At 47.0% G+C, this 26192-nt stretch overlaps 2 protein-coding genes across 12 annotated transcripts in view; one reads left to right on the top strand and one right to left on the bottom strand.

The window, feature by feature from the left end:
* The window catches only part of TEX11 (testis expressed 11), a 142235-nt gene extending 137225 nt beyond the window's left edge, over window positions 1-5010 (top strand). Inside the window, exons 29-30 of the mRNA XM_077827052.1 lie at window positions 1405-1569; window positions 4933-5010. Coding sequence (XP_077683178.1) covers window positions 1405-1569; window positions 4933-5010 — 243 coding nt within the window. The remainder of the gene's footprint in view (window positions 1-1404; window positions 1570-4932) is intronic.
* Window positions 5011-12662: 7652 nt separating this feature from the next.
* DLG3 (discs large MAGUK scaffold protein 3) overlaps window positions 12663-26192 on the bottom strand; it is a 180083-nt gene continuing 166553 nt past the window's right edge. For 10 of the 11 annotated variants that reach the window (XM_077825799.1, XM_077825801.1, XM_077825804.1 and 7 more), the window contains 7 exons: window positions 24496-24537; window positions 22951-23001; window positions 21763-21864; window positions 21378-21550; window positions 20690-20799; window positions 15864-15955; window positions 12663-13682 (listed from right to left, as the gene is read on the bottom strand). In XM_077825799.1, the coding sequence (XP_077681925.1) occupies window positions 13576-13682; window positions 15864-15955; window positions 20690-20799; window positions 21378-21550; window positions 21763-21864; window positions 22951-23001; window positions 24496-24537 (677 nt within the window). In that variant the 3' untranslated portion in view covers window positions 12663-13575. The remainder of the gene's footprint in view (window positions 13683-15863; window positions 15956-20689; window positions 20800-21377; window positions 21551-21762; window positions 21865-22950; window positions 23002-24495; window positions 24538-26192) is intronic. The other variant, XM_077825800.1, reaches the window with a different exon arrangement.

Here is a 26192-nt window from a genome sequence, read left to right as displayed (position 1 = left end):
CTTTTGGTCAGGTGCCAGCCAGGTTATTTGAGCTTCTTAACCCCTTACAGGTAAGGGAGGGATTTTATGCTACCCTTAGCTGTATGTTTATGACAAAGCCAAAGCAAGATTTGGCCTTAGCTTATTTTCATCCATGAGATTCTAAGCAATATGCTCCTTATTCAGCATCAGTGAGGAGGCTCAGGAAGGAGGAGGAGGATTAATTTGTTGATTTTTCCCACATCATATTGGTTTCCCGCTAACTGGTAGCGATCTGGGTTTTCAAGCTTCCATATGGAGATTGTCACTAAGGGCAGCTCTCATCCTGGTGTAGTCCTGTGCTGCAAGACAGGGACTAGCTTGGCACACGATTCCAGGGATGTGATCTCCGACATCCTGAAATTCTGGAACTACTGCAGGCCATTCCAGGTCTGCGTAACAATCAGTTCCCCTCATTCAGTGCATGTTGAAAACGTTACTGCTGCGATTTCAGCCACTCTGCAAATAGATCACAAGAGTGCGTGCGCCACTTTCAAATGCAAGTTCTCCGGCCACGTGCAGCCACCATGGGTCATCCCCAGTACCACAGAATTGTACGTTCTGTCCTAAGAATAGACAAGCATGCCACATTCCTCGCCCACGTTGGCAGTAAGCAGTTCGGAAGTGGTGCAGGTGAGTGGTGAATTATAGGAAAGACAATAGGGAATTCTGGCTTTTGCATGCCCAGGGTGAAGAACTTCCTTCTGTTTCCCTATTCTAGTAATATGACAGGTTTCAGAGTAACAGCCGTGTTAGTCTGTATTCGCAAAAAGAAAAGGAGGACTTGTGGCACCTTAGAGACTAACCAATTTATTTGAGCATGAGCTTTCGTGAGCTACAGCTCACTTCATCGGATGCATACCGTGGAAACTGCAGCAGACTTTATATACACACAGAGATCATGAAACAATACCTCCTCCCACCCCACTCTCCTGCTGGTAATAGCTTATCTAAAGTGATCATCAAGTTGGGCCATTTCACATTGTGTAGAGAGTTGTCACTTTGGATGGGCTATTACCAGCAGGAGAGTGAGTTTGTGTGTGGGGGGGTGGAGGGTGAGAAAACCTGGATTTGTGCTGGAAATGGCCCAACTTGATGATCACTTTAGATAAGCTATTACCAGCAGGACAGTGGGGTGGGAGGAGGTATTGTTTCATGATCTCTGTGTGTATATAAAGTCTGCTGCAGTTTCCAAGGTATGCATCCGATGAAGTGAGCTGTAGCTCACGAAAGCTCATGCTCAAATAAATTGGTTAGTCTCTAAGGTGCCACAAGTACTCCTTTTCTTTATTCTAGTAATAAACTCTAATGCACCCTAGACCAGGCATCTTTAAGAGTGAGAAGCCTAATCTTTGCATTGTTGCTTTGCCTTGCTGGCTACTTTAGGATGATTACCCAGAGGTGGAGACCCTTTGGCTGATGACCAGAGCCTGGAATACAGGAATATTTCAGTACAGTGTTGGTAAATACAAGGAGGCTGAGCACTGGTGTGGGCTGGGTATGCGCTTTCTGAATCACCTGAGATCCCTGAAGAGCAGCTACGAAAGCCAGGTGAGTGTGAGCAGAAGGCAGGGGGGCGAAAAGCATAGAAGGAACTGCTCCAAAGGGAAATGGACAAGGCAGAAGAAGTCACTAGATGCTTAAGCAACACGAGCTATTGTGGGGCTAAGCCTGGAATTGTGTTCCAAAGCTGCAGCTTCAACTGTCTAAATCCTAGGGGAAGAGAGGACACAATGGATGTGGCCCACAGGCAGAAAGAGGAATTTATAGTCCTGATACTAGTGAGCTTGTGCAAGCAGCTGAGTGGAGGTATTTTTCAGCTCAGCTGTGAGCAAACCTTTGGCTCTATGCTGGCTTCTCCTTGTGCAGGGTGGCCAAATTGCAGCCCGCGCACTATATGCTGCCACAGCATTCTACAGTGGGACATATTTCACAGACATGTGGGAGGCATGAAAAGTTCAGATCCCAGCATGCAGTGTGGCTGGCTGCTCAGATAAAGATGGAGACACTAGTTATTGCTGCAGGTTGCACTCCTCTATCCATGATGAAGCCAGCTGCCCTCTGCTCCATTTTAGACACAGCTTTGGACAAGCTCCCAGAGTGACCTTCACTGAGGCAAAGCTTGTGTGCTGCCATGGTGGGGCGTTGCATTCAGTATGAGGGGCCAGAGGAGTCTTAGGATCAGGGCAGAAACTGTTAGGGAAAAGAATAAATGTTTGAACGTGAGAGGTAGGGGAGAAAAACTTGGGTAAAGTTCTCTGACAGGTGTTGTACAGGAGCTCAGATTGGATGATCACAATGGTCTTTTCTGCTCTCTTCCCCATTCACTGCATCCCCAAGCAGTTACCAATCTTTTTTAATAAGATTGCTGATCATTTAACTGAGCCTCTTTTATCACAGTACTGGGAAACGGTAATCTAACCCATCACACTCATGCAGCTACAATGAAACATTAGAAGCAGTACAACTAAAAATGGAAGTAGACAGATGGAGAGGACATTCTGCAAAAAGGCGGGTGCTGTAACTAACTAAAAAGAAAACAAAAGGATTTTCTATACCCACATGTAGCACCAGTATCTCTAACAGTGGGATGGTGCGCTGGTTTAATCAAACCAGGGTGACTGTGTGTGTAGACGCTTACACTGTTGCTCTAAGCCAGGTTTAAGCTAAACTGAACTGCCATAAGCCTGGCACTAAGTGATGTAACTAACTTGCGGCAGCATCCCACCTTTAGTGAAATCAGTGCTACTTCTGGATGTAGACCAGGCATGGCTCTGCAGGGCAGGACACTTCAGTGAGCAGCCCTCTGTAGAAAGCTGTATAGCTTTTCTTAGCCCTTTACCAAGCAAGTTTCTTTCTGCTGCTCTGTTACTTTTGGGTCCATTGTCCTTAGGGCTGCCCATCCCTACTGCAGGAATTTATAGACTGGATAATGTGTGCAGTCATCATGCATTATCTTACACACACTCCTACACTGGCTCCAGTTTAACACTGATTGGTTGTGGGCTGGTCAGTACTTTTTGTGCCCATTTAATTGTATCACTTTTTGAAACAGATACAGTCCCTAGTGTGGCTGCAGTTGTAAATAGGGCTGTCGATTAATCGCAGTTAAATCAGGTGATTAACTCAACAAAATTAATTGATTAAAAAAATCACAATTAATTGCAGTTTTAATCGCGCTGTTAAATGCGAATCCCAGTAGAATCCCAATTGATATTTATTAAATATTTTTGGATGTTTTTCTACATTTTCAAATATACTGACTGCAATTACTACACGAAGTGTACGGTGCTTACTTTATATTGTTATTTTTGATTACAAATATTTGCAATGTAAAAATGATAAAAAACAGTATTTTTTAATTCACCTCATACAAGTACTGTAGTGCAATCTCGTTATCGTGAAAGTGCAACTTACAAATGTAGATTTTTTTTGTTACATAACTACTCAAAACCAAAACAGTGTAGAACTTTATAGAGCCCCCAAGTCCACTCAGTCCTACTTCTTGTTCAACCAACCGCTAAGACAAACAAATTTGTTTACATTTGCAGGCGATAATGCTGCCTACTTATTTACAATGTCACCTGAAAGTGAGAACAATTGTTCGCATGGCATTTTTGTAGCCAGCATTGCAAGGAATTTATATTCCAGATATGCTAAACGTTTGTATGCCCCTTCATGCTTCAGCCACCATTCCAGAGGACATGCTTCCATGCTGATGACGCTCGTTAAAAAAGTGTTAATTAAATTTGTGACTGAACTCCTTGGGGGAGAATTGTATGCCTCCTGCTCCGTTTTACCTGCATTCTGCCATATATTTCACGTTATAGCAGTCTCAGATGATGACCCAGCACATGTTCATTTTAAGAACACTTTCACTGTAGATTTGACAAAATGCAAAGATGGCACTATTGTGAGATTTCTAAGGATTGATACAGCACGTGACCCAAGGTTTAAGACTCTGAAGTGCCTTCCAAAATCTGAGAGGGATGAAGTGTGGAGCAAATGCTTTCAGATGTCTTAAAAGAGCAACCCTCCGACGTTAACCTGAAACACCAAAAATCAACCTTCTGCTGGTGGCATCTGACTCAGCCTTTTATATGCTTTGGTCTGCACTGCTTTGAGTCGTTATCGAGCAGAACCCGACATCAGTATGGATGCATGTCCTCATGAAGGGACATCTGAATCTTTTGTGCCTCTGGCATGTAAATATTTTGCGATGCCTGCTACAACAGTGCCATGCGAACACCGGTTCTCACTTTCAGGTGACACTGTAAACAAGAAGTGGGAGCATTATCTCCTGCAAATGTAAACATACTTTTTTATCTGAGCAATTGGTTGAACAAGAAGTAGGACTGAATGGACTTGTAGGATCTGAAGTTTTATACTGTTTTGTTTTTGAATGCAGTTATTTTTTGTACATAATTCTACATTTGTAAGTTCAACTTTCATGATAGAGAGACTGCATTATAGTACTTGTAATGGGGGAATTCAAAAATACTTTTTTTTTTTTTAACAGTGCAAATATTTGTAATCAAAAATAAAGTGAGCAGTGCACATTTTGTATTCTGTGTTGTAATTGAGATCAGTATACTTAAAAATGTAGAAAACATCCAAAATATTTAAATAAATGGTATTCTGTTATTGTTTAACAGCACAATTTTTTTTTTTAATCACTTGACAGCCCTAGTTGAAAGTTATACTACTATAAGCAACTTTCCACTGTATAAATGAGGGGTGGGCTGTACTGATTTCTAAACAGTTATAGTTACATTGGTTAAAAAACCAACTGTATATACACCAGTGTGTAGTTCAGGTCATAGGGACAAGCTCTGACCCCTTCCCCTCTAATTGAATGGCAGCACTTTGCTTTTCTTTATCCGCTCAGAGGACTGTTGTGATTCTATTCCCCAGATGACTGGTCTTTACAGTGAGGTGCTGGATAAGTTGGACAGAGCAAAAGGGTTCCTTCCAAATGAAGACCACCACTAGGTGCAGCAAGCCAGGAGGATGGCACCCCCGTAAACATTCAGCTGGATAGCAGAGGCTGCTAGCCGTTCAGCGATTGCTGGGACCAGCATCCAGGCCCTGCTCCCGTTGGCCATTTTAAAGCTATGTACTTTTAAGGAAGTTTTTATGGGCGAGATGTAACTGTTTCCCGTCAGGGACTTGTATTCATGCTATAGAGCTATGTAACAGTAAGAAGCTGAGTCGTAACTTAATGAGATGGGGCTGCTGTTGTAGAGCCAGGCTAGTTTAAATGTTTAAAGGTTGGAAGTAGCAATGTGACCAATAAAAGGGTTCCAGCACCATGTGCATCTTGTGGCTGCCACAGTTGTCTTCCTACATAAATATTTACTGGGTTGTTTAGTTTTCAGTCCATTTCAGTATGGTCAGGCATTTAGAACTGCTGGCCAGGATTGCAACTATCAATCACTTTGTTATAATAAAGAGAATAGGTGGTTCGCTCACACTGTCACACACAAAATGCTAAAGCTCTGGCTAGCACTGCTGTTTATAAGCTGCTAAATATAACATACTGAGTTAGTCACCGTTCACCCTTAACCTCCCCAAAAGCAGTACACAGGCTGGATACTCTACCCACAGCCGAATGGATTGGGTGAGTAGACACCACCCCACCAGCTAAAATTTAATAGGACTAATACAGCGTGGTGCAGCCTCTGTTTAACAGGCAGCAGTATCGCTCAGTAAAACTGGTGTACAGCTGCCATTTCAAAAAAGCAAATAGAATGTTGGAGGTGGTCACACACAGAACTGAAAACATTGGTTACATGCTCACTTAAAGCAGCTTGAGTTGTGATTACCTTCTAAGAGACAGCCGAGTGGGGAAGGAGAGAACCTTCGGGAGAACCTACAGTGTCAATATATTTCAGCCAGGGCGGCCCTCTAGTAAGCAGACATGAGAAACTATCAAGTAAGTGGGCATTTCATGGGGGGTGGCCCACAGAGTTGGAGCCTCATTCATCTGCATGCACTGCAACTGCTCTTCGTTACGTTAGGGACCACTGGGTTGAGAAGGGCAGAGGGTAGTCGCAGCACGCTGAGCTAGGAGAGAGGCACGGGCAGTCAAGTCGTCTCAAGATTTGGACCACTCGCTCTACCCCAAATGACCATGAGGGACAGTGATTATTTCAAGGTAATCTGAGAAAACGTGTGGATTTTAGAGCACTTCACTATAGTATTGCTACTGCCACTTAGAAAAGATCACTCCGGCTTTACTGAAGGGGTCAGCTTTGCTGCTGTTCGGAAGGAAAGCCGAGAATCAGCGTCACAGTGCAACACTGGCGGAGGACTTCGTTCAGCTGGACGTGCACAAGATCAGCAGCTGGTGCTTAACTCCCACACCAGTGCACAATTGGCAGACCACAAGGAAAATGGCCAAGTCCAGGCTACACTGCATCCACCCCTGCAATTGTTAAGTGGTGTATGAAAGGGCTTTATTAGCAGAGCCCTGGCTCATGGTCAGAGATGCTTCTGAACGTAAAAGGAAGGCTGCAACGTTACTCTGTATAGTGAAGTATTATTTCTGTAGGCCTGACGTAACAGGGTACCTGTTCCCACTCAAGCATTCTTCTTCCCTCACTCCTCCCCCTCCCACAAAAAAAAAAATCATTTAAGCCAAACATTGGATTATTTGCCTTCTGGTTTCACACTTTTCTCTACAACAATCTGGGCAGAAGCAGGTATTCACATGACTCCAGGAACGGCTTTCATTTAAAACAACATAAATGCCAAGCCCTCCTGGCGGTATAGAGAAGCTTAGAAATGTGAAGCTTAAAGGCTCAACAACCAGAGGGCAAATAAAAACCCAACATTTAGTTTTAAAAATCATGGCCTAAAGTCAAGCTAATGGTTTTGGGGGCCTGATTAATGACCAGTCTGCAGCGTGACACCCCATCTCCACCCAGCCGCTGGAAGCCAACCCTTATCTAAGCCTCCTCCTGAGGTGTTCTACAGCTGAGCTCATTTCCTGAAGACTGACACAAGCTGATGCCATTGCAGCATTCACAGAAACCGACTTACATTATATACATTGCACTAGATGCTTTTCAGTATGGCTCAGGTCAGCAGTGAGAGGCTTTGTTTCAACGCTAGTTAGTCAGAATTGAATTTACATAGTAGACTTAGACAGAAGAATTACTTACCCTAAAGTAACTGTGATTCCATGATATGTTGTAGTCAGTATGGATCCACCTCTTGTATGTGAGACCTGTATTTCTTTGAATAGCAGTCGTTGTTGGGGGGGCTGCACCTGTGCTCTATGCTGTCTCATGCTCCCTATGAAGGCAGAAGGGGCAGAGTGACTGACCCCTCATCAGTTCCCTTGCAGTTCAAAGCCTGTAGTAGTTGTGAACTTGGAAAAATGACGATGGAGGGTGAGTTTTTGGATATGCACTGACATCTTGAAGAATCACAGTTACCTTAGAATAAGGAACCATCCCTTTGAGTATGTGTCAGTGTGGAGCTGGGGAGCATGGATCAGTGTTCATGTCGTGCTCCCTGTCAGTACCTGGCTCAGGCCAGGGAAGCTAATGATCCAACCAGCAGACCAAATTCGGTGATGAATACTAGTCACATGCCATCTGAGGCACGTTGCGCATACACTAAGAAGGTGTGGAATTCACTGTTGGAGACTGGCAAATATTCCTCCCTGATGGTGAGAGAGTGGAGTTCTAGCCATATCAGTCAAACAACAATTGGAGTATTGCCCTGCCAAATAGGCATTTGCCCAGGTAGCCATGTCAAAGGCAATGTTCAACAAAATTCAGTGAGTTACTCCAAGCTGCAGCTTTACCGACCTGAGAGGTTGGACTGTTCCTGAAGCAAGTGGTCGACATCCTCTGCCCTGCTGGAGAGCACCTTGATGTTTGGCGGGACAGGCTCATCAGTCAGCTAATAGCAGATGGACATACGCTGTGAGATCAAGTTGGAGATTCTCTGTGAAAAGACTGCGTGACTGGAAATAGCCACAAAGAGGGAGGGAGAAAGCAAGAAAGGCTTCCAATCCAGGTATTATAGCAAAGCCCTGCTGACGTCCAGATTCTGCAGCTTCTTCTCGGTATCAAGAATGCGTCATGAAGACTGACACGGTGAGCGACTGGTTCAGGTGAAAGTCAGACCATCTCAGGGATGACCTTGGGATGTGTCCTGACCACTGCTGTGTCCCTATAGAAGGACATAACCTGTCTAACCTGAGGGCAAGAATGAGGGAGGACCTTAAGGCATTTCAATACTGTTTGATGAGAGACAGTTTCGTGACTGTACCAACGTGTGGCACACTGATATTGCTGCTAGGTTGACCTTGAGAGTGTTAAATGCCAATCCATCCTGTTTTAGTAGCAGCACATAATCAAGGATTGTCGGTGTATATTCCTGTACTAGGTCCATGTTCTTTTGGACCACCCGTGTGGAAAAATCTGTTCCATTTGGAGAGGTAAATCTTCTTGGCGGATGGACTTCCTGCTTTGGATGAGAATTTTCTGAATGTCTCTCTTTTAGTTGTGGTCAGTCAGCCAGCATCAAAGCAGTCAGATGCAGTGACTGCGGGTCTAGGTACAGGAGTTGACCTTAGTTCTGGGATATTACATCTAGATTGGCTGGGAGATAGCTGTCCATGTGGCAACCTGAAGCAGGGCTGATGGCCAAAGCTATCTCGGCCAGTAAGGGACTATCAGGATGACTTTAGTTTTGTCGTGCCTGATCTTGTATACTATTTTAGAGAACTGGGCAATTGGTAGGAAGGGATATATGTATCCTTGAAACCACCGAAGGAGAAAATTATCTGGCAACAAGACTAGGCTCATGCTTCTGCTTGAGCAGAAGTTTAAAGGACATTTCCCCCCACCTCTGCTCTTCCATGATAGACCTTAGCTGCCTGACGGAGCCGTTCAGTAACCAGTTGTGAATGGTCACTGCATGTCTGCTTGAGAAATCTGCTCAGTCACTGCTGACCCCTGGTACATGTAGAGCCTGCAGGGTTAACCTGTGTTGGTGACACTGCTTCCAGAGCTTGATGGCTTCCTGACAAAGAGGGAATGGTTGAGTGCCTCTTTGTTTGTTTACATGGTGAAGTGCAGCCATGTCAATCAGAATTTGCATTGTGGAGTTTTGCAGAACAGGTGGAAATGCTAGCCAGGCTGGGCTGATGGCTCTCAACTCCAGACATTCATGTGTAGCTGTTACTTGTTCTGAGACAATTTCTTGTAGCTGCAGCTGGTTGAGGTGGGTACCCCAACCTGGCCCTGAAGCATCTGTGATAAGTGTCAGTTGGGGTGGGGGCAGAGAAAGGAACCACCTTTCCATTTATTTACTGGGTCTAGCCACCAAGCGAGCTCTTGTAGGACTTGAAGCAGGACCGTTACCCTTCTGTTCATGTTGTGTTCGGATGGGAAGACCTTTACACCATAGAGTAATTAAGCTATGGAGCTTGCTGCCACGCGGTATTATTAGGACGGAGCATTCAGTACAATTCAAGAAAGACTTCAACACTTGTATGGTATCTGCATTTACAGCAGGCTTGGATATGTTTGTAAGCTATGTGACTACCCATGCTTCAGGACATGAGCCAACCACTAACAGCCTGACTGAGGAAGGAACCTCTACCATGTCATGCTATTTTGTTACTTGTCTTTCCTGAGGCTTTTACGCCTGAAGGATCAGGTATACACACCACTGTCAGAGACCAGACTAGAGGGACTATTGATCTTTTCAGTCTGACAATCACTAATATGCTAACTAAACAAAAAATTAAGTATGTGGACAATAACCTGAGACTCGTCAGTAAACTACCTCGTGCTTTCTGCTACCAGTTCTTCAAAAGCCACTTTATTCCTGCATCTCCAGCTTCTGAAAGGAAAACTGCCAGGCAAGAGCTTTCAATCACTCCAACTAAATCAAAACTCAATTATTCAATTACACTGTATTAGAAATAACCGTACAAGAAGCCGCTTCTTTAAAAAATGGCTTATGAGCTAGTAGAATGGGGAAAGTTCAGCTCATCTACATGACCTGGAAATTAGCTCTCTCTAACTTTTTATAAGTTTCAATTTAACAAGTTAAACCAACCATTAAATTAGGTCAATGTTTTTTTTAAATTAAGTTTTACTTTGAAACCCTAATTTCCAGCCCTTTGATGTGGGAGCAGATTTTTTTTTTCTTTTTTTTTGGATTCTGAGGCTGGGCCTGCGACCAGGATTGTAAATTGATGCACCATTAAAATAGTAGCCTCTCCCCATGAGAGCAGATAACCCATTCACGCACGGAACGAGCATGCTGGGAATTTCAAAAATAGGTTTTAACTACATTTAGTAAAGACAACTCCATCCCCAACATTTTACTTCAATGTAACTGTGTCACTATAACTTCTGCCCGTCAATATTGTACAAATAGCATGTTTGACTAAGTTAAATTTTAGTATGACCCTCCCCCTCAGCTTCATATTCCTATCAGTGAAAAACAAGCCACTTCCCCTCCTTTTCAGTATAGGCAGGACCAGATGCAGCAGGGATTTCATAAAGGCACATAATTTCCACTGATAAAAAGTGGTACAGCTAATCCCCCACATGGCATGAGAATCTGTGGCCTGCAAGCAATCAAGGGGCTTTGGTCCAGCTGTGTTGGCTGAATATATTATGCTGCAGTGGCATTGGTAAAGCTGCAGAGGGGGCCTTCTTGTTGCTATAGTCACTAATCTAAACCCAACAACTGCTCTTTTTCAGGATTGATCTTTAGGGGCCACCCCCTCCCACCTGGAACCCTAAACATTTTCAGGCTTTGGCATGTTGAGCGTAACCCTTCGGTTCACTGCAGGCCAGCTAGACTAAACTCAGGTGCCAGGATCAACCTCCAAATGGCAGGGATTCACTACACAATAAAAGGTTTTTACAAGAAGGTTTCTGAGTCAGAGTTCATTGCAACTCTCTGTTTATTAAAAATATATGTCTCCTTGGAAGAAACACTGGTAACCAACTAGTGTCATGACTGATTGGATACTTTCACCTATGCCATGGAGTACACTGGCCTTTTTCGCCATGTGACTAGAAGAGAGGGAGACAGACTCTTAGAAGAAAGTAAAGGAACTAGAACCTTGTGACTAGCATCTTAGGTACTTGCTCCTATTTCACCTATGCCAGCTCTCCAGAGAATGGGGCTTGTGGCATCCAGAGCAGAACCAATAGAGCAGGCAGTAGCTATAAATACTAGACATCAGTCCATGGCCAGAATCTCCTCCCATTGAGAGACTCTAGCTCAGCAGCAGTCCTCCCTCCTTTAGCGCCACTTCTTAACAGCAGTCGTGCCATCAATGAGCTTTGCAGCATTGCTTTAGGCTCACAGGGCTGCCAAATCCCGTTTGGTCTCCAGCGATTGACAACCGTCACCGAAGGAATCGCTTCTCACTTACCAGAATGTCTCTCTACAAACTTACAGCGGTCCTCACTCGTATTTAAAACTGAGGCCACTGCACAAAACACACAGACACAAACAGCTATCTATCACCTCAGGGAGAGGACAGCATTAGTACGGTGTTGTCTAGCTGGAAACAGCAGTGGTCTGATCCTATTAGGTTAGGTCAGCAACACCTTGGTTTCCTTCTGTAGCATCCAACTGTCACCACATGGAAAGGAGGAAGACATACCTGCTCACATTTTTATGGTGACCTCCGTTGCTCTGGTAGACAGGAATGTGGCATGGAGAATGTTTACATTTTTCCCTGCAGAGGAGAGGGCTCTTGCACTAGAATTAGGGATACTTGAAAAACAAAATCTAGATTGGAAAATCCACAAATCCTTTTGGAAGCTCTTTTCCTGAGGTGGAGCCATATTCGAATGCACACACCTGAGCTTCTCAAAAGCAGCAGCCTCTCAGTCCAAGGAAGACTACCTGTCTGTGGTCTTACACCACTCACCTGGTCACAAGATCTCTTGATAAAACAGCATGATGGTACAATTCTGTCTGTATTTCCATACCCAACAGACTGCAAAGCTCCTAAGACTTTCTGAAAGTGGATCCCAAACTTCAGAACAGGCTTTATGCAGACACTTGTCAGTAGTAGAAATATTAAACAGAAGAGGTGAACAAGCACTGTCTGCCAAGCTCTGAGTCCCAGGGACTCAGGAAGGGGCACTGCTGCATTGCATGCACAGCTGCTCCACAGCGAAGGTCCTCACCCCTTGCAGGGGAAATGGCAGTTTTCATGGTTACTAAAATTCTGAACTCTGTATTAAATTCCATTATTCATTTGGGAAGATGTGAGCTTCCATCCCAGGGACAGCTATGGTCTTCTTCCAGCAGCAGAGGGGAATTCCAGTGTGCTTCCATGAGGAAGACTGGAATTCCCTCACCATATAACATACCCAATTCAAATCCAGTCTAAGGGCCCCAGGGAGACCAGATGGATGGCATTTGCTGCATCCACATTGAAGTGTTCCGGCAGCAGCACAGATCAGCCAGCTTGCTCATTCCATATGGTCTGTAGATTATTTCCTAACTATGACACCCTGGGTCTGGATTCTATTTACAAGGTAACCATCTTAAAAAATAAGTTAAAAAAATGGATTTTATACCCACAGGTCATTATTAACGTGAGAAAATTCTAATAAAAAAGCTGACACAACACCACAATATGGTTTTGGTTTAACATCTGCTTAAAAAAATAGAACAAAAAGGAAACCTCTCATGCAAACACATTAGGTGGTGTGTAAAACAATGTGCAATTTAATAACGTCTTATCCGTTCTCTCTCGCTCTGCAACCTCCTGCTCAGCCTGGGTCTTGTTTCACTCAGATCAGCGGCTACAGGTTATTCTGGACCCTTGGCCCCCTCTACACGCACACAGCATCCCAGTTCCTCTGATCTACCCCAAAGATCTGGGCTTTGGTTCTCAGAAACCTGACCAGATGTGAGAAGCATCCGAAGCATCCAGTACCGTTTCAATCTCTTCTTGACCAGAGTGGGACTTCCCGTGCCCAGTGACTGGATACAATAATTCAAAAAATCCTTGCAATAATATAGTACCATTTTAGGAGGTCCCTCAGGTTTTCTAGTCCACATATATATAATATATATATAATATCTTTATGTATTATATATAAATTACATATACAGATAAATAAAATGCTTTCTGTTGTACTGTTCAGAGCTACAAGGCAGTGACACATGCTTGGAGAAATGCCCCCGGAAGCTCCAGTCCTAGCTTATTTTCAAAAAATCCATTGTTTCAGTCGTTCTTTACATAAGTCCTCAGCCGCCTCCTCCCATCTCGCTTCTTGGGTTAAGTTTTAATAATAATAAAAAACGACTTGAATGGGATCTCATCTGTCTCTAATGGAGCAGCGGGAAGGTCCATGCAGGAATGGTGGGGACAGTCACGTGGTAAGCGAGATTGATTCATCCCAACAAAAAGAAACAGGACTAAAACTCAATCTTGCGACGATCTAAAAAAGGGGGCGGGAGAAGTATTCATGTCCCCCCCCTTGGGGCATAGGTGAGGGAGGGATTTCAGACATCTGCTCACAAGGAAGTTGATGGGGGAAGTCTTCAGAGTTTCTCAGAGGATGGGACCCAGATGTAGTGCCCAGACTGGTCCTCAATGATCTGTTTGATTTTGTTGTATATCTCTTCCAGAGAGTCTCCTTGTACAATGGCTAAAAGGGGAAAGAACAAGCCAGTCAGTCAACATCAGGCAGCACTGCACCACACCTGCACGGGCTGTGCTAAAGTCCTTGCCCGGCTAGTGGAGCCAACCAGCCAGAGGGATGGGAGGGGACGGTGCGGCACAGCTGCCAGCAGACCTGAGCGAATCCTGTAACTAGTTCTGGATTTGCACTAGGTGAACACCAGGCAAACAGGGACATGGAGATTGAAGGATACAGAGTACCTCCAAGCAGATTAATTCTAGGGAGAGCTCATGCTGATCTCAGGTTGGCATATTCTCATGTGAACAAAGTACCAACTAGTGTCCCAGCAATGGGCTGGGAATCAGCTTCTCAGACACTTTCACTAGCGCGCGCGCACGGCGCAGGCCGTGGGGGCTCAGCGCCCGCTGCTTCATCCACCTCTGGGCAGGAGCTGCAGGTGCCTTCCTAGGGGGACTCGGCACGGCTTCCAGCGGGCCCAGGGGCCTAGTCTCGTTTCCAGCTCCCAAGGGGAGAAGTTCTTGGGGCTTCCTGGGAGAGGATTCCCCAGCCAAGCACATCTCACTGCCCAAAAGTTCACAGCATGTGTTTTCCCTTTTGCCATCCCATTTTATTTCTCTGATATCACCCTAGGGGATCACAACCCCTCCCTGTTGTTGTTACCTTCACTTAACTGTAGGTGATTGGTTTTGCCGTTTTGAGTTGGGACTCAGTGCTTAATGAAACCAGGCAGATTTGGCTTTTTCTCTCCTCAGAGCTCATTTGCTCCAGCCCCCAGATCATTTTGTTGCTTTTTGTTAGACTCCTCACAATTTGTCAATTTTTCTGGCTCCCACATCACACCAGAGCCCTACAGACAGGCAGCCTATCCCCCCTCCATGATCCATGACACGAGGCCTTTCTACATGCAGCCCAGAATCACAGTGGCTCTTTTGCAGCCATCTTACATTTCAAAATAATCTAATCTGCTCTCCCTTATTGCTGCAGGGCTCACTCTGCCATTCCCGCTCCCCAGGGTTCCCCTGCCCAGCAAAATCCCATTCCATTATTTCCTGCCCATGTTTCCAGCCTCCTGGAATGTCACCCATGTGCTGCTCACCCTGTCTCCATGATCACTAAATAAGGTCTGCCTAACTCCAGCCTCTGCTGCTCCCAAAGAGGCACCTCTCTCTCCTTGAGATGCTCCCAGTTATTGGCACCCTGTTTATGGGTTTTACCCAAGTTTTCAGCTCAATGAGCCAATTTGAACTTATTTTCTGCATGAAACTGTCTGTTGGTAGCAAATAAAGACACAGTGTGCCTTGCCTACATTTCCCCCAGCTGTTGGCATGAGCGTATCAAAAAGCAACCCCAAAAGCACTGGGAATTCCTTGGGCTTCTCCTGCTCGCCTTTGTGAAAGGATAATATTCTGGGGAGCGTTTTAACCTCCCAGTAACTGGCCCATTCTACCCTGAACTCCTCCTCTGCCAGGTGTTTTGGCTGAGAAAGTTCCTAGGGTAGCAGTCAGGCATACAAAATGGCAACTGGTGGGATCACTCCTTTCCTGTCAAGCTGGTAACACGTTTGCTCCCCTTCAACCTTGGTGCCTCCAAAGCTGCCCATTATTTTCCAGAAATAATTGTGTGGTACAGCACGTCCACTATTTTCCTTCATGCGCGAGAACACCTGCTGCGCTGGGCAGCTGATCTGTGGAGGCACAAGTTGCCAAGTACTCCCTTACTGGCCCTTCAGCAAATGCTCCTTCTCTTCCTGAGCAGCCAAGCTGCCATGCTTTTCTTGAAGACAGACTGTAAAAAGCAGTTCAGTCTTCACCCATCAAGTCCTAATTCCATCCTTCAACTCTTTTAAATGGTCCTTCTCTCTCTAGTGCTCCCTGCCCTCATGTGCTGAAATCCATGGTCCCATGCAGCCCTTCAGCAGCATTCGTTAAGTCTTGCTTGTTTAGTGGCCCCCTTTCTCCTTGCTGCCTTCAGCATTTCAGAGAATCCTGTATGGCTGCCTCCCTCTGCGTCTCCAGGGCAGGTTTGCCATTACCTCCGGATAGCTGAAGGACCCCTTCATGAAGCCACATTCACAGACTCGTATCCATTTCTTGCTTCTTTTGTTTTCGGAGGGGCGGGACAATTTCCCGTGACCCTGACAGCAAGGTGGTGCTGATGGGGTCATTCCTGGCCATCCAGGACTCTTACCTGTAAAATACTCTCCAAACTCCTGCTCCAGTTTCATGGCTTTGTCAAAGACCTTGTTGGCTTGTTCATACGTCTGTCTTCGGTTCATCTCCCTGCCAGGCATGGATGAGAACAGTCTGAATGTGTTTCTTTTTACTTAAAACAACAAGCCAAAAGCTACTGCCACCACCAGTGCCGGGAACCCTCCACGCATCGGTGAGCTAGGCCCTGTGGAGCCGCTACAGAGTTCTGTTGCAAGAGACTGGGTAACGTATCTAACTTCACATGCTCTCTTGCTGCCCTATGCAATACAACTCCAGCTCCAGCAATTCCTTCCAGCACCAACATCTTAACCCAAAAAACAGAGGTATGCCTGGAAGCCCAGGCAATCCCTAGCCTTCTGCTGCAGTCCATGTGACCCCAGAACCTTGTAGTGCAAACTAGCAGAGGGCACAGAGGAGTCACAGTTTTAGAGAGATTCCATGGGTTGGATATAATTCGCAAAACGATGGTGTCTGAGGTCTCTGTAGAGAGCCAATAGCCCACTGGTCATCAATCACTGTGAAATGGATGGATGGATCATATTTAAGGATTTGTGTGTCTATACTGAAAATTATGTTTTTAAGAGACAGGTAACCAGGAGGTGACATGTTTCGGACAGGTTCCTTTCAGGCATGGGGTAACAGATGCTTATCTCCTTATCTCGCCATTGTGCGTTGTGTCTGCCAATTTAGGCCTATTTGCACACGGAGCCAGATGCTGATGAAGAGATTTCACAATCTACCAGAAAGGAGTGTACAGAGAAAAGACTGTCAGCAGGGGGTGTCCTGCTTAGAAATAAGGGCAGTGGATTGTTCTATCTGGAGGTGCAGACAGGCACCTGGGATCTTTCATCAAGGAGGCAAGCTGACAGTGTGACTTATTTAAAACCCTAGCCAAGCCTGAGTGTAAAACACTAGAAGAACTTTGAGTGACCATTGCTCTGTAAGAGAGAAAAGCAGCTAGTGCCGTAAGTGTAGGTTCTAGAATGCACATTATGATCTATTTTTATAGATAACACTTGTTTCTAATACTTCTGCTGCGGTCACTGAGCGTCTCCCAAACAGCAGAGGCGTTAAGAACGCCTGTCACTGGTCAGGACAGCCTTGCAGTGAGAGAAGCGCCTTTTAAATCCCAGGGAGCCCGGCATCCCTGAGCAAAATAAGCAAAAATAGGCAAAGATTTTATATCTATAAAATACTTTTAAAAAATTGATAAAAGGGAACAACTGTTCTAAGAACTATAAAACACTACCAAAGAACTAACTATATACTAACTAACTGCTAAATTCACCATTAAAGAGAACATGCACCCAGTAGACATGGTCAGACTGAGGGCTGTTCGTCCACGCAGCCCTTTATACTTTCCGCACAGGGCACAAGGGTGTGGGGGCATTGCTAGCAAAAATCTCTGATGCAAGGCACAGGCGCCCCTGAAGCAGAGCACCCACAGGACACTAGTTGAAGGACAGATTTCATGATTTCAAGGAAAGGAAGGAGTGAGGGCAGCAGAATAAGCACAAAGGACAAACTCAGACAACTGGTAGATAAGGTCCCATGGGAAAAAAAATCTAAAGGGACAAAGGAGTTGAGGAGAGCTGGCAGCTTGTCAAGGAGACAATATTTAAGGCACAACAGCAGGCTATCCCAATGGGAAGGAAAGACAGAAAAAATAGGAGAAGGTCATGATGACTCCATCAGGAGCTCTCTAATGACCTGAAAAGAGGAATCCTACAAAAACTGGAAACACGGATGAAGAGTACAAAAGAATAGCACAAACCTGTAGCGACAAAATCAGAAAGGCTAAAGCACAAAATGAGTTACACCTAGCAAGGGACATAAAAGGCAGAAAGAAGAGGTTCTTTAAATACATTAGGAGCAAAGAAAGGTGAAGGAAAGTGTAAGTTCTCTACTTAATGGGTAAAGAGAGCTAACAAAGGATGTGAAGAAAGCCGAGGTATTAATTGCCTATTTTGATTCAGTCTTCACTAAAAAGGTAAACTACAACCAGATAATTAACACAATTAATATTAAAAACAATGGAGAAGGAACAAAACAAAATAGGAAAAGATCAGGTTGAAGAATATTTAGATAAGCTAGCTGTATTCAAGTCAGCAGGGCCTGATGAAATTCACCCAAGGGTACTTTAGGAACCAGCTAAAGCGAACTTGGAACCACTTGCAATTATCTTCTAGAACTCATGACGGACTTGTGAGATCCCAGACGATCGAAGAAGGGCAAACATAGTACCTGTCTTTAAAAGGGGGAACAAAGAGGACCCAGGGAAGTATAGAGTAGTCAATCACCTTATCTTCGATACCGGGGTATATACTATAACAAATCGATTTGTAAGCACCTAGACAATTATGGGGTTATATTATCAAGAACAAATCATGCTAAACCAACCTAATTTCCTTTGATGGGGCACCTGGCCTAGTGGACAGGGGAAAGCAGTACAAGTGATATATCCTGATTTTAGTAAGACACTTGGCACGCTCTCTCAGATGACACTCTCAAAAGCAAACTAGGGAAATGTGGTATAAATGAAATTAAATATAAGATAGGTGTACAACTGGTTGAAACACCGCATTCAATGGTTCACTGTCGAACTGGGAGGGACATATGCAGTGGAGTCCTGCAAGGGTCAGCCCTGGGTCTAGTACTATTCAATATTTTCATGAATGACTTGGATAATGGAGAGTAAAATATGCTCATAAAAATCTGCAGATGACACCAAGCGTGGAGGGGCTGCAAGCACTTTGAAGGACAGGATTAGAATTCCAAAGGACCATTGCAAATTGGAGAACTAGTCTGAAATCAACAAGAAAAATTCAGTAAAGAAAAGTGTAAGGTATTACACTTCGGAAGGGAAAACCAAACGGACAGTATATGGTTATAACGGGACAGGTGGTGTCACTGCTGAAAAGGATCTGGGGGCTGGATCACTAATTGAACACAAGCCAATGTGATGTGGTTGTGAAAAAAGCTAAGGTCAGAAGAAAGACATGGTAAGTAACTGGCCTGGATTACATGGCTCTGTGAGACCTTAACTGGAGTACTCTGCCCAGTTTTGGGCACAATACCTAAAAAAATGTGGACAAATTAGAGAGTGTCCAGAGTAGAGCAACAAAATGATAAAAGGGCTAGAAAACCTGATCTGTGAAGAAAGGTTGAACAAACTGGGCTTGTTTAGTCTTAAGGAAAGATGACTAATGGAGATCCTGGTAACAATATGCGAAGGGATATTACAAAGAGGATGGAGATCAATTGTTCTCCATGTCCATCGGTTAAGTAGCGATGGTCTTAAACTGCAGCAAGGAAAATTTCAGAAAAACTTTCAGAATGTACAAACATAAAGATGGCTGTACTTAGTCAGACCAATGGTCCATCTAGCCCAGTATCCTGTCTTCTGAGAGTAGCTGGTGCCAGATACTTCAGAGGGAATGAACAGAACAGGGCAATTTATTGAGTGGTCCATCCCATCATCCAGTCCCAACTTCTGGGAGTCAGAGACTAGGGACACCCAGAGCATGGGGTTGCATCCTTGACCATCTTGGGCTAATAGCCATTGATTGAGCTATCCTCCATGAATTTATCCAATTCTTTTGTGAATTATACTTTTATTGAATTATACAAGTTATAGTTTTGGCCTTCACATCCCCTGGCAAGGAGTTCCACAGGTTGACTGTGCTTTGAGTGAAGTACTTTCTTATGTTTGTTGTAAACTGTTGCCTATTGAATCCATTGATGACCCCTTGTTCATGTGTTATGAGGAGGAGAAAATGACCCTTCCTGATTCACTGTCTCCACACCAGTCATGACTGTATAGACCTCCATCACACCCCTCTGGGCCATCTCATTTCTGAACTGCACAGCCCCAGGCTTTTAATCTCTCCTCATATGGAAGCTGTTCCATACCCCTCATCATTTTTGTTGCCCTTCTCTGCACCTTTTCCACATCTAATATATCTTTTTTGAGATGGGGCGCCGAGATCTACATGCAGTATTCAAGATGTGGGCGTACCATGGATTTATATAGAGGCAATAGGACATTTTCGTTTTATTATCTATCCCCTTCCTACTGGTTCCTAACATTCTGTTCGCTTTTTTGATTGCTGCACATTGAACAGATGTTTTCAGAGAACCATCCACAATGACTCCACGATCTCTTTCTTGAGTGGTAACTGCTAGTTTAGACCCCATCATTGTGTATGTATAATTGGGATTATGTTTTCCAATGTGCATTACTTCACGTTTATCTACACTAAAATTCATCTGCCATTTTGTTGCCTAGTCACTCCGTTCTGTGAGATCCCTTTGTGACTCTTCGCAGTCAGCTTTGAACTTAACTATTTTGAGTAATTTTGTATTGTCTGCAAACTTTGCCACCTCACTGTTTACCCCTTTTTCCAGATCATTTATGAACCCGTTGAATAGGACTGGTCCCAGGACTGGGGGACACCGCTATTTACCTCTCTCCACTGAGAAAACTTTCTAATTCAGAGGATAGTTAAGTTCTGGAATAGGATCCCACGGAAAGTCATGGAATCTTCATTGGAGATTTTTAACAACAGGTTGGACAAACACCTGTCAAGGATGCTCTTAAGTATCTCTGGTCCTGCCTCAGTGCAGGGGGCTGGACTAGATGACCTCTTGTGGTACCTTCCAGCCTGACATTTCTGTGATTCTATGACCGCGACAGTAGCAGCCTTTCCCCCACCCCTTTTCTGAATTAGAAGCAACAGGAGTGCAGGTTCCTGGTCCCTGCAGCTAGCAGACCCAAGGGGTAGGTGGCAAATATGCACTTACATGAGAGCTTCAATGGATTTTGGCTTGATGAAAATGGCAATAGAGTAAAGTTGTGCTTGTTGCAACCTCTTGATGGCGTTGCCAGACACGTCCAGGATGCAGTGCTTCCCCTGGCAGGGCACAAGAGGGGACCAGCGTCATTCAGTCACACCTACCTCTGGCTTTCCCTCTCTGAAAGCAGCCTGGAGCAGGAGGACGAGGGATGGAACATGCCAAACCCCAGCGTGGGCCCCCAACTTGGGCAGGTGGCAGCACCCAGGAGAAGGGACGGGGGCTTCTTTTCAACATTCAGGACATTGTTTACAAACCAGCAATGGGCTCTGTCATGCTCTGAGCACAGAGCATTTCTGTTGTTCTACCCACTGCGAAGAACCCTTGCATCAGTGCTTGTGAAGATAAAGCAGGCACTGGTGCTGCTAATGGTGGCCTTGGTAGCCCGGTGGCTTAGGAGGCCTGAGTTCTGCAGGACTCCTGCCTGGGGAGGGTGGGTGGGTTTAGCGGCAGAGCACTGGGCAGTCTGGGGTTCTGGAACAAGGCCACATGGCTTGGCAGGAATCCCTGTCCAATTGGCTCTTGCTGCACATACAGTTACATAGACAATGGATGCAGGCGCGAGAAGGTCAGAAATCATTTGGGTGAGCTGTGGGCTTCCCTGGAGCAGTGTCACTGCCTCCACATTTACACTCACTCTCTCTGCAACTGCCCGCACCGACTGGATACTGGTCCCATAGAGATTGTCATTGAACTGCCCAGCCTCTATGAACTTGTTGTCCTGAATATCTTTCTCCATCTGTTCTCGGGATACAACAAAGTGATAGTCCTGCCCATCCACCTCATTCTCACGCCGAGGCCTGGTAGTGTCTGAAAGAGAGGGGGGCTTCATGAGACCGAGCCCACCGCAACCAGGCACCTTCCCTCCTCCAAAGCTCAGCCCGCACCGACAGCAACCCTACCTTGCCTCTCTTCGCCACCACATGGCTCAGATGCAGCAGGCAGGAGAAACAGCGGCTGCCCAGAGCTGCACTGGATCACTAACTCACCACCCCAGAGACACACAAAACACCAACACTTACGTGGCACACAGGAGCCAAACTTGTGTGGAAACTCGGAGATGAGGTCATCGTTGACTCGGTCTTTCATTGGCCCCAGGATGATCACTGGCCTCGCATAGTGAACTGGAAACAAGAAAAGCCACGACCCTGAGGCTGAGTCTCTGATCCTAGTAGCTGCTCCCACACTCGCTGAAGCCTGGAGTGGGCCATGTGGCTCCAGAATACTTGTGGTCAATACACCACGGCCATTCACACAGCACTCACGCTTGTGGTCTGTGGAAATACTGAAGGCCCTTTTCCTGCAGTGGGGACTAAGCTCAGCAAAGCTCCAAGTCTACCCAAGGACAGAACCCTTCTCATTCTAGAACAAGGACACCTTTCCCATGCACACGGAAACAGCTTCCAGGGACTTGTCTTTGGGCTCAGCCCACAGAGTGCATCAGCAACACGCACAAAGAGGCAAATGGTGCAGAACACAATAGTGCTTATTACCTCTTCTCCTATGTGCCTCCACGTGCACTTCCATGTTCGCTCCTCCGTTAGAGCACCCGAATTGTTGCCTCAACACACCCCTCTTCCCAAGCCCTTCCATCACAGCCGCTCAGACAAACGCGGGAGGCTGACCTCCCAGCCGGGATCGTGGTGAACAGTGGCCCGCAAGCTGCAGGGGAGGAATGCACCTCTTCTCCACAGGCATGCTGCTGGCACTTACGCCCCTTGTGTCTGGAGATTATGACATGCTAATCTCTGGCTGGGGGACCAGCGAACTGCCGCTCACGGGTGAACAGCTGCCTCGAGTTGGTACAGATGAAGCACCAACAACGTGCTAGGTGTTTTAAAAAGAAATGGGCCCTCCCAGCCTCCGGCCCCAGGCACTCAACCCGACGCAGTCACGAGGGGCAGCATGGCTGGGGCATGGATCAGACAGAGTGTGTGGGTGGCCTGTGGTGAAGGCGGGCACTTGGTCCAAGGAGGACCCAAGGCTCTGGAACGGCAGAGCAGAGAGGGCTGGGCTGGCGCAGGGCAGAGGGCGTTACATTTTTAGCAATGGCGGTTTCAGAGCCAGCGTTTCAAGCGTTTGCCATTTACCAAAGAGGCATGTCATGAGCAGTGTCCGCTAGCTGTGTGTAGACACTTCTCAACACCACCACACGCTGTAGAGCTGGGACTCAAGACCACCGCACACTCCAGACCTCATCCCATACTTACTTTCTTGCCGTGTCACTGGTTCATATGACAGGATAGTGTCCTCTTGTCCTTCTGGAATAGAGCCAGGGAGAAGCAGGTAAGTGTTTGCAGGGGCCTCTCCTGCCTCAACCCTTTGCCACCAGAAAGCAGCATGAAGGCAATAGCCAGCCAGGAGCCGCCACACACAGAAGTGCCCCAAAGGCCTCTGGGTTGCCCGCCCCACCAGACAGCAAAGTGCACAGGAGAGTCCCAGCCTGGAGTGCTGCTCCTGACCAGGACTGCCTCAGGGCGGTGTTCCATTCCGACTGTCCCAGGAAGACCCAACAGTACGTGAGTGAGAGCCATTCCCATCACACTGCTCCTGCAGCCAACCCAAAGGCTAGTCTGTGGCCAGCAGGTGGGGCTGCACTCTAAGCCCAGCTGGCCCATGACTTGGTCACACATTTGCTTCATGGCCGTTTGTCTGGAATACTTGTGCAAACACCAGAGGGCACTCTTTCTGCAGGCTGTGACCCAGCCTAAAGACCAAGAGTCCTCCCCTTCCCATGACTCCCTCCAGCCCAGAAGGGCAACCTGGCCGCTATCTGCTTTGAGGATCCTATTCCACAGCCTGACTGCTCTCTGGGTTACCGGGCTGAACGACACCTGGAATAGCCACTTTCTGGGCTCAGAGCCAAGCAGGACCAACTCAGCCATTCATCCTTTCTGGCTAGCTGTATGGAACCCATTCCTCTCCGTGTGCGGGGAAACCATAAGCCCCAGCTCCCATCTGCTCTGTGGGGACACTCCAGAGACCCTGGATCCCTGGCACCAATTTCCCTTCCTGCTGGGTGCTGGCTGTTTGAAGCCTTGTGGGAGGAAAGGTGCTGGGGACACTGCCCTCATTACACACACTGCTTCGGCTCTGTGCTCGGCCCTTCTGAGCTGCCTGACCACCACCACCAGCATGTTTGGTTCAGAGCATCCCGGCAGGGCAAACTGGGGACACGGTGGGGCAGCAGCAGTTCCTAGCTGGAAGCGTCAGATGTGCAGCTGCAGCTTTGTCACAGGAGGAGAGAGACGCCTCGGGCAGAATGCGCGTTATGGCTGCAGCAGACGCTATTAGTCCCCCTGCAGGGCTTGTGCTGTAGATGGGCTGCAGAGCGCTAGCAGCTGGTAGAGATCTTCCTCTCTGAGCACAAGCTTTCCAAGACCTATGGGGTGTTATCCCAGGGGCTGGAAGTCAGGACACAGGAGCCACGGGGCACCCCAAAGCCAGAGTGCTTGGGGGCAGAATCCTCTGCTGGGACAGGTCCAAGAGTGAACCTTAACACCTCATGGCACCCATGTCCCTGCATCCCATCGCTGACACTAGGGATACTGCTAACCGGCCCTGGTAAAAAGCTCCCAACCCCTCGAGGGAGCTGGCCACAACATCTCTAGGACCTTCAGTTCGAGTGGCCAAAGGAAGCATCGGCCTCCGAACAGGAAACATCATGGGGACAACAGAGGAGTGAAAATGCTTAGAACGAACACACACACACACAGACACAGAGGTGAGAGACAGCAGGAGAGAAAGACACTTACTGGAACTGCTCTCGCTGTCACTGGTGTTTGATGTCACGCCCTCTGCAAACCAACAAGAAAAAGACGCCAATTCAGAACACCTGCAGCCAGGAACTCACGAAGGGCACATGGGGTAGGAGACAGACAGTCACCGAATGCTAGTGGCCACAGGACACAGGTAGAGGGCATGGGCGAGCACAGCCTTGGGGCCCCCACAGCCGATGGCAGCCTGTGGACCCAGCGAGACTCCTCTCACAGATTCAGCCCCCATCCCTTACTCCTGCATTAGAACTGGCATTTCCAGATGTAGGGCATCACTGTAGGAGGTTCATTTCAGGGTCCTTCAGTCAGTAGCTTCAACAGGGAAATCCAGTTAACTATGTCTGGGGCACTTTCACGAGCATGAAAGGGAAAAGATGTGAACGCCGGAGGCAGGGCTTTCTCCGCAGCCAGTAGGCACGAGCTCACAGCTAACTGGGTTCCCTTTCCCCAGGCAGAGTGCACAGGAACGGAAAGCAACTCAGCGTGAACAGCTCTGCCCTGGCAGTAGTAATGGCCTCCCCAGGTAATGCACTAGGCCTCATCCTGCATCGTCTCCAAGAGCAGGGAACTGGCCCCCCTTGAGGTTACAGCATAAACCCACACAGAGAGGGGTGGTGCATGGGGCAGGGCCCTGCCAGCTGTCCAGTCAAGTTTCAGTTTGAGTCCCCATTGGGCCAGGTATCATGCAGGGAGGGGGAGTGAAGGAGGGAAGCTGCCGTAGCACATGGATACACCAGCACAAACCCTAAAGCAAAGTGCAAGTCTGACAAGGGCCAACCAGCCAGGGGGTGGGAGGGAGGAGAGAGACTCACAGAGACAAGACACTGACAAGACGGAACAGAGTTCGGGGCCTTGCTTGTTTAGGCCATTTCCAATGCTGCGGCCCCTCCGCAGAAGCTGGGTCACTCACTTGGCCTGCACCTCCCCCTGGCTGCATGCTCCCAGGTGCATGGGGCTGCGCTGGTCCCTAAGGTGTGGGTAGCCATGGGACTGCTTGAATAAAGCTGGCCTCTAACTGGAAGCTGCGAAGATTGTCTCCCCAAAGGGAGTCAGTGAGTCAGGAAGAGGAGCAGTTCCACAGCTCAGGGTACATGTGCAAGCACCTGGCACGGAGAGCAGGCAGGTAGCACTTAAAGACGCAGCAGTCTCCAGGGCAGGCATGACACTAACTCATCTGAGCTGGCATTAAACCAGGGAGTCAGCCGGATCCAAGCTCCAGCTGTGACCGTCAGTCTAACAAGAGGAAACAGAGCAGCTCACCCTGCAATCTGGAGGGACGGGGCACAGTCAGGGCAGGATTAGGGAATTCTAACTCTCCACGTGAGCAGGCACAAGGGGCAGTTCTCCCTCCCCCCAGAGCCCAGCCCCCTCCACCTCCACTGATGGGGACTGGAACCCACAGCCTCAGAACCAAGAGCAAAGCCTTCAGAGCGCGTAGTGCTGTACATCAAGAGCAGCACTCACTCCCAGTGCCTGGATCCCAGCCTCCCCCCAGGCACAGTGCCAGACATGGAGAGCGAACGATGTGCATTTAAATGAGACTTACTCAGGTTCTTTGCTCCATAATAATCGTCACTTAACCCAGGGAAGTCCTGATTTCATAGACCGCAGGAAGGGGCAGAGAGCCAGAGAGGGGAGTAAGAGACAGAGAGAAGAGAGGAAGAAGACAGAGCCAG

The sequence above is a fragment of the Eretmochelys imbricata genome, chromosome 9 (assembly GCF_965152235.1).
Source record: "Eretmochelys imbricata isolate rEreImb1 chromosome 9, rEreImb1.hap1, whole genome shotgun sequence".
NCBI lineage: Eukaryota > Metazoa > Chordata > Testudines > Cheloniidae > Eretmochelys > Eretmochelys imbricata.
Note: the sequence above shows the minus strand (reverse complement) of the source record. Positions and strands in the feature narration are given on the sequence as shown.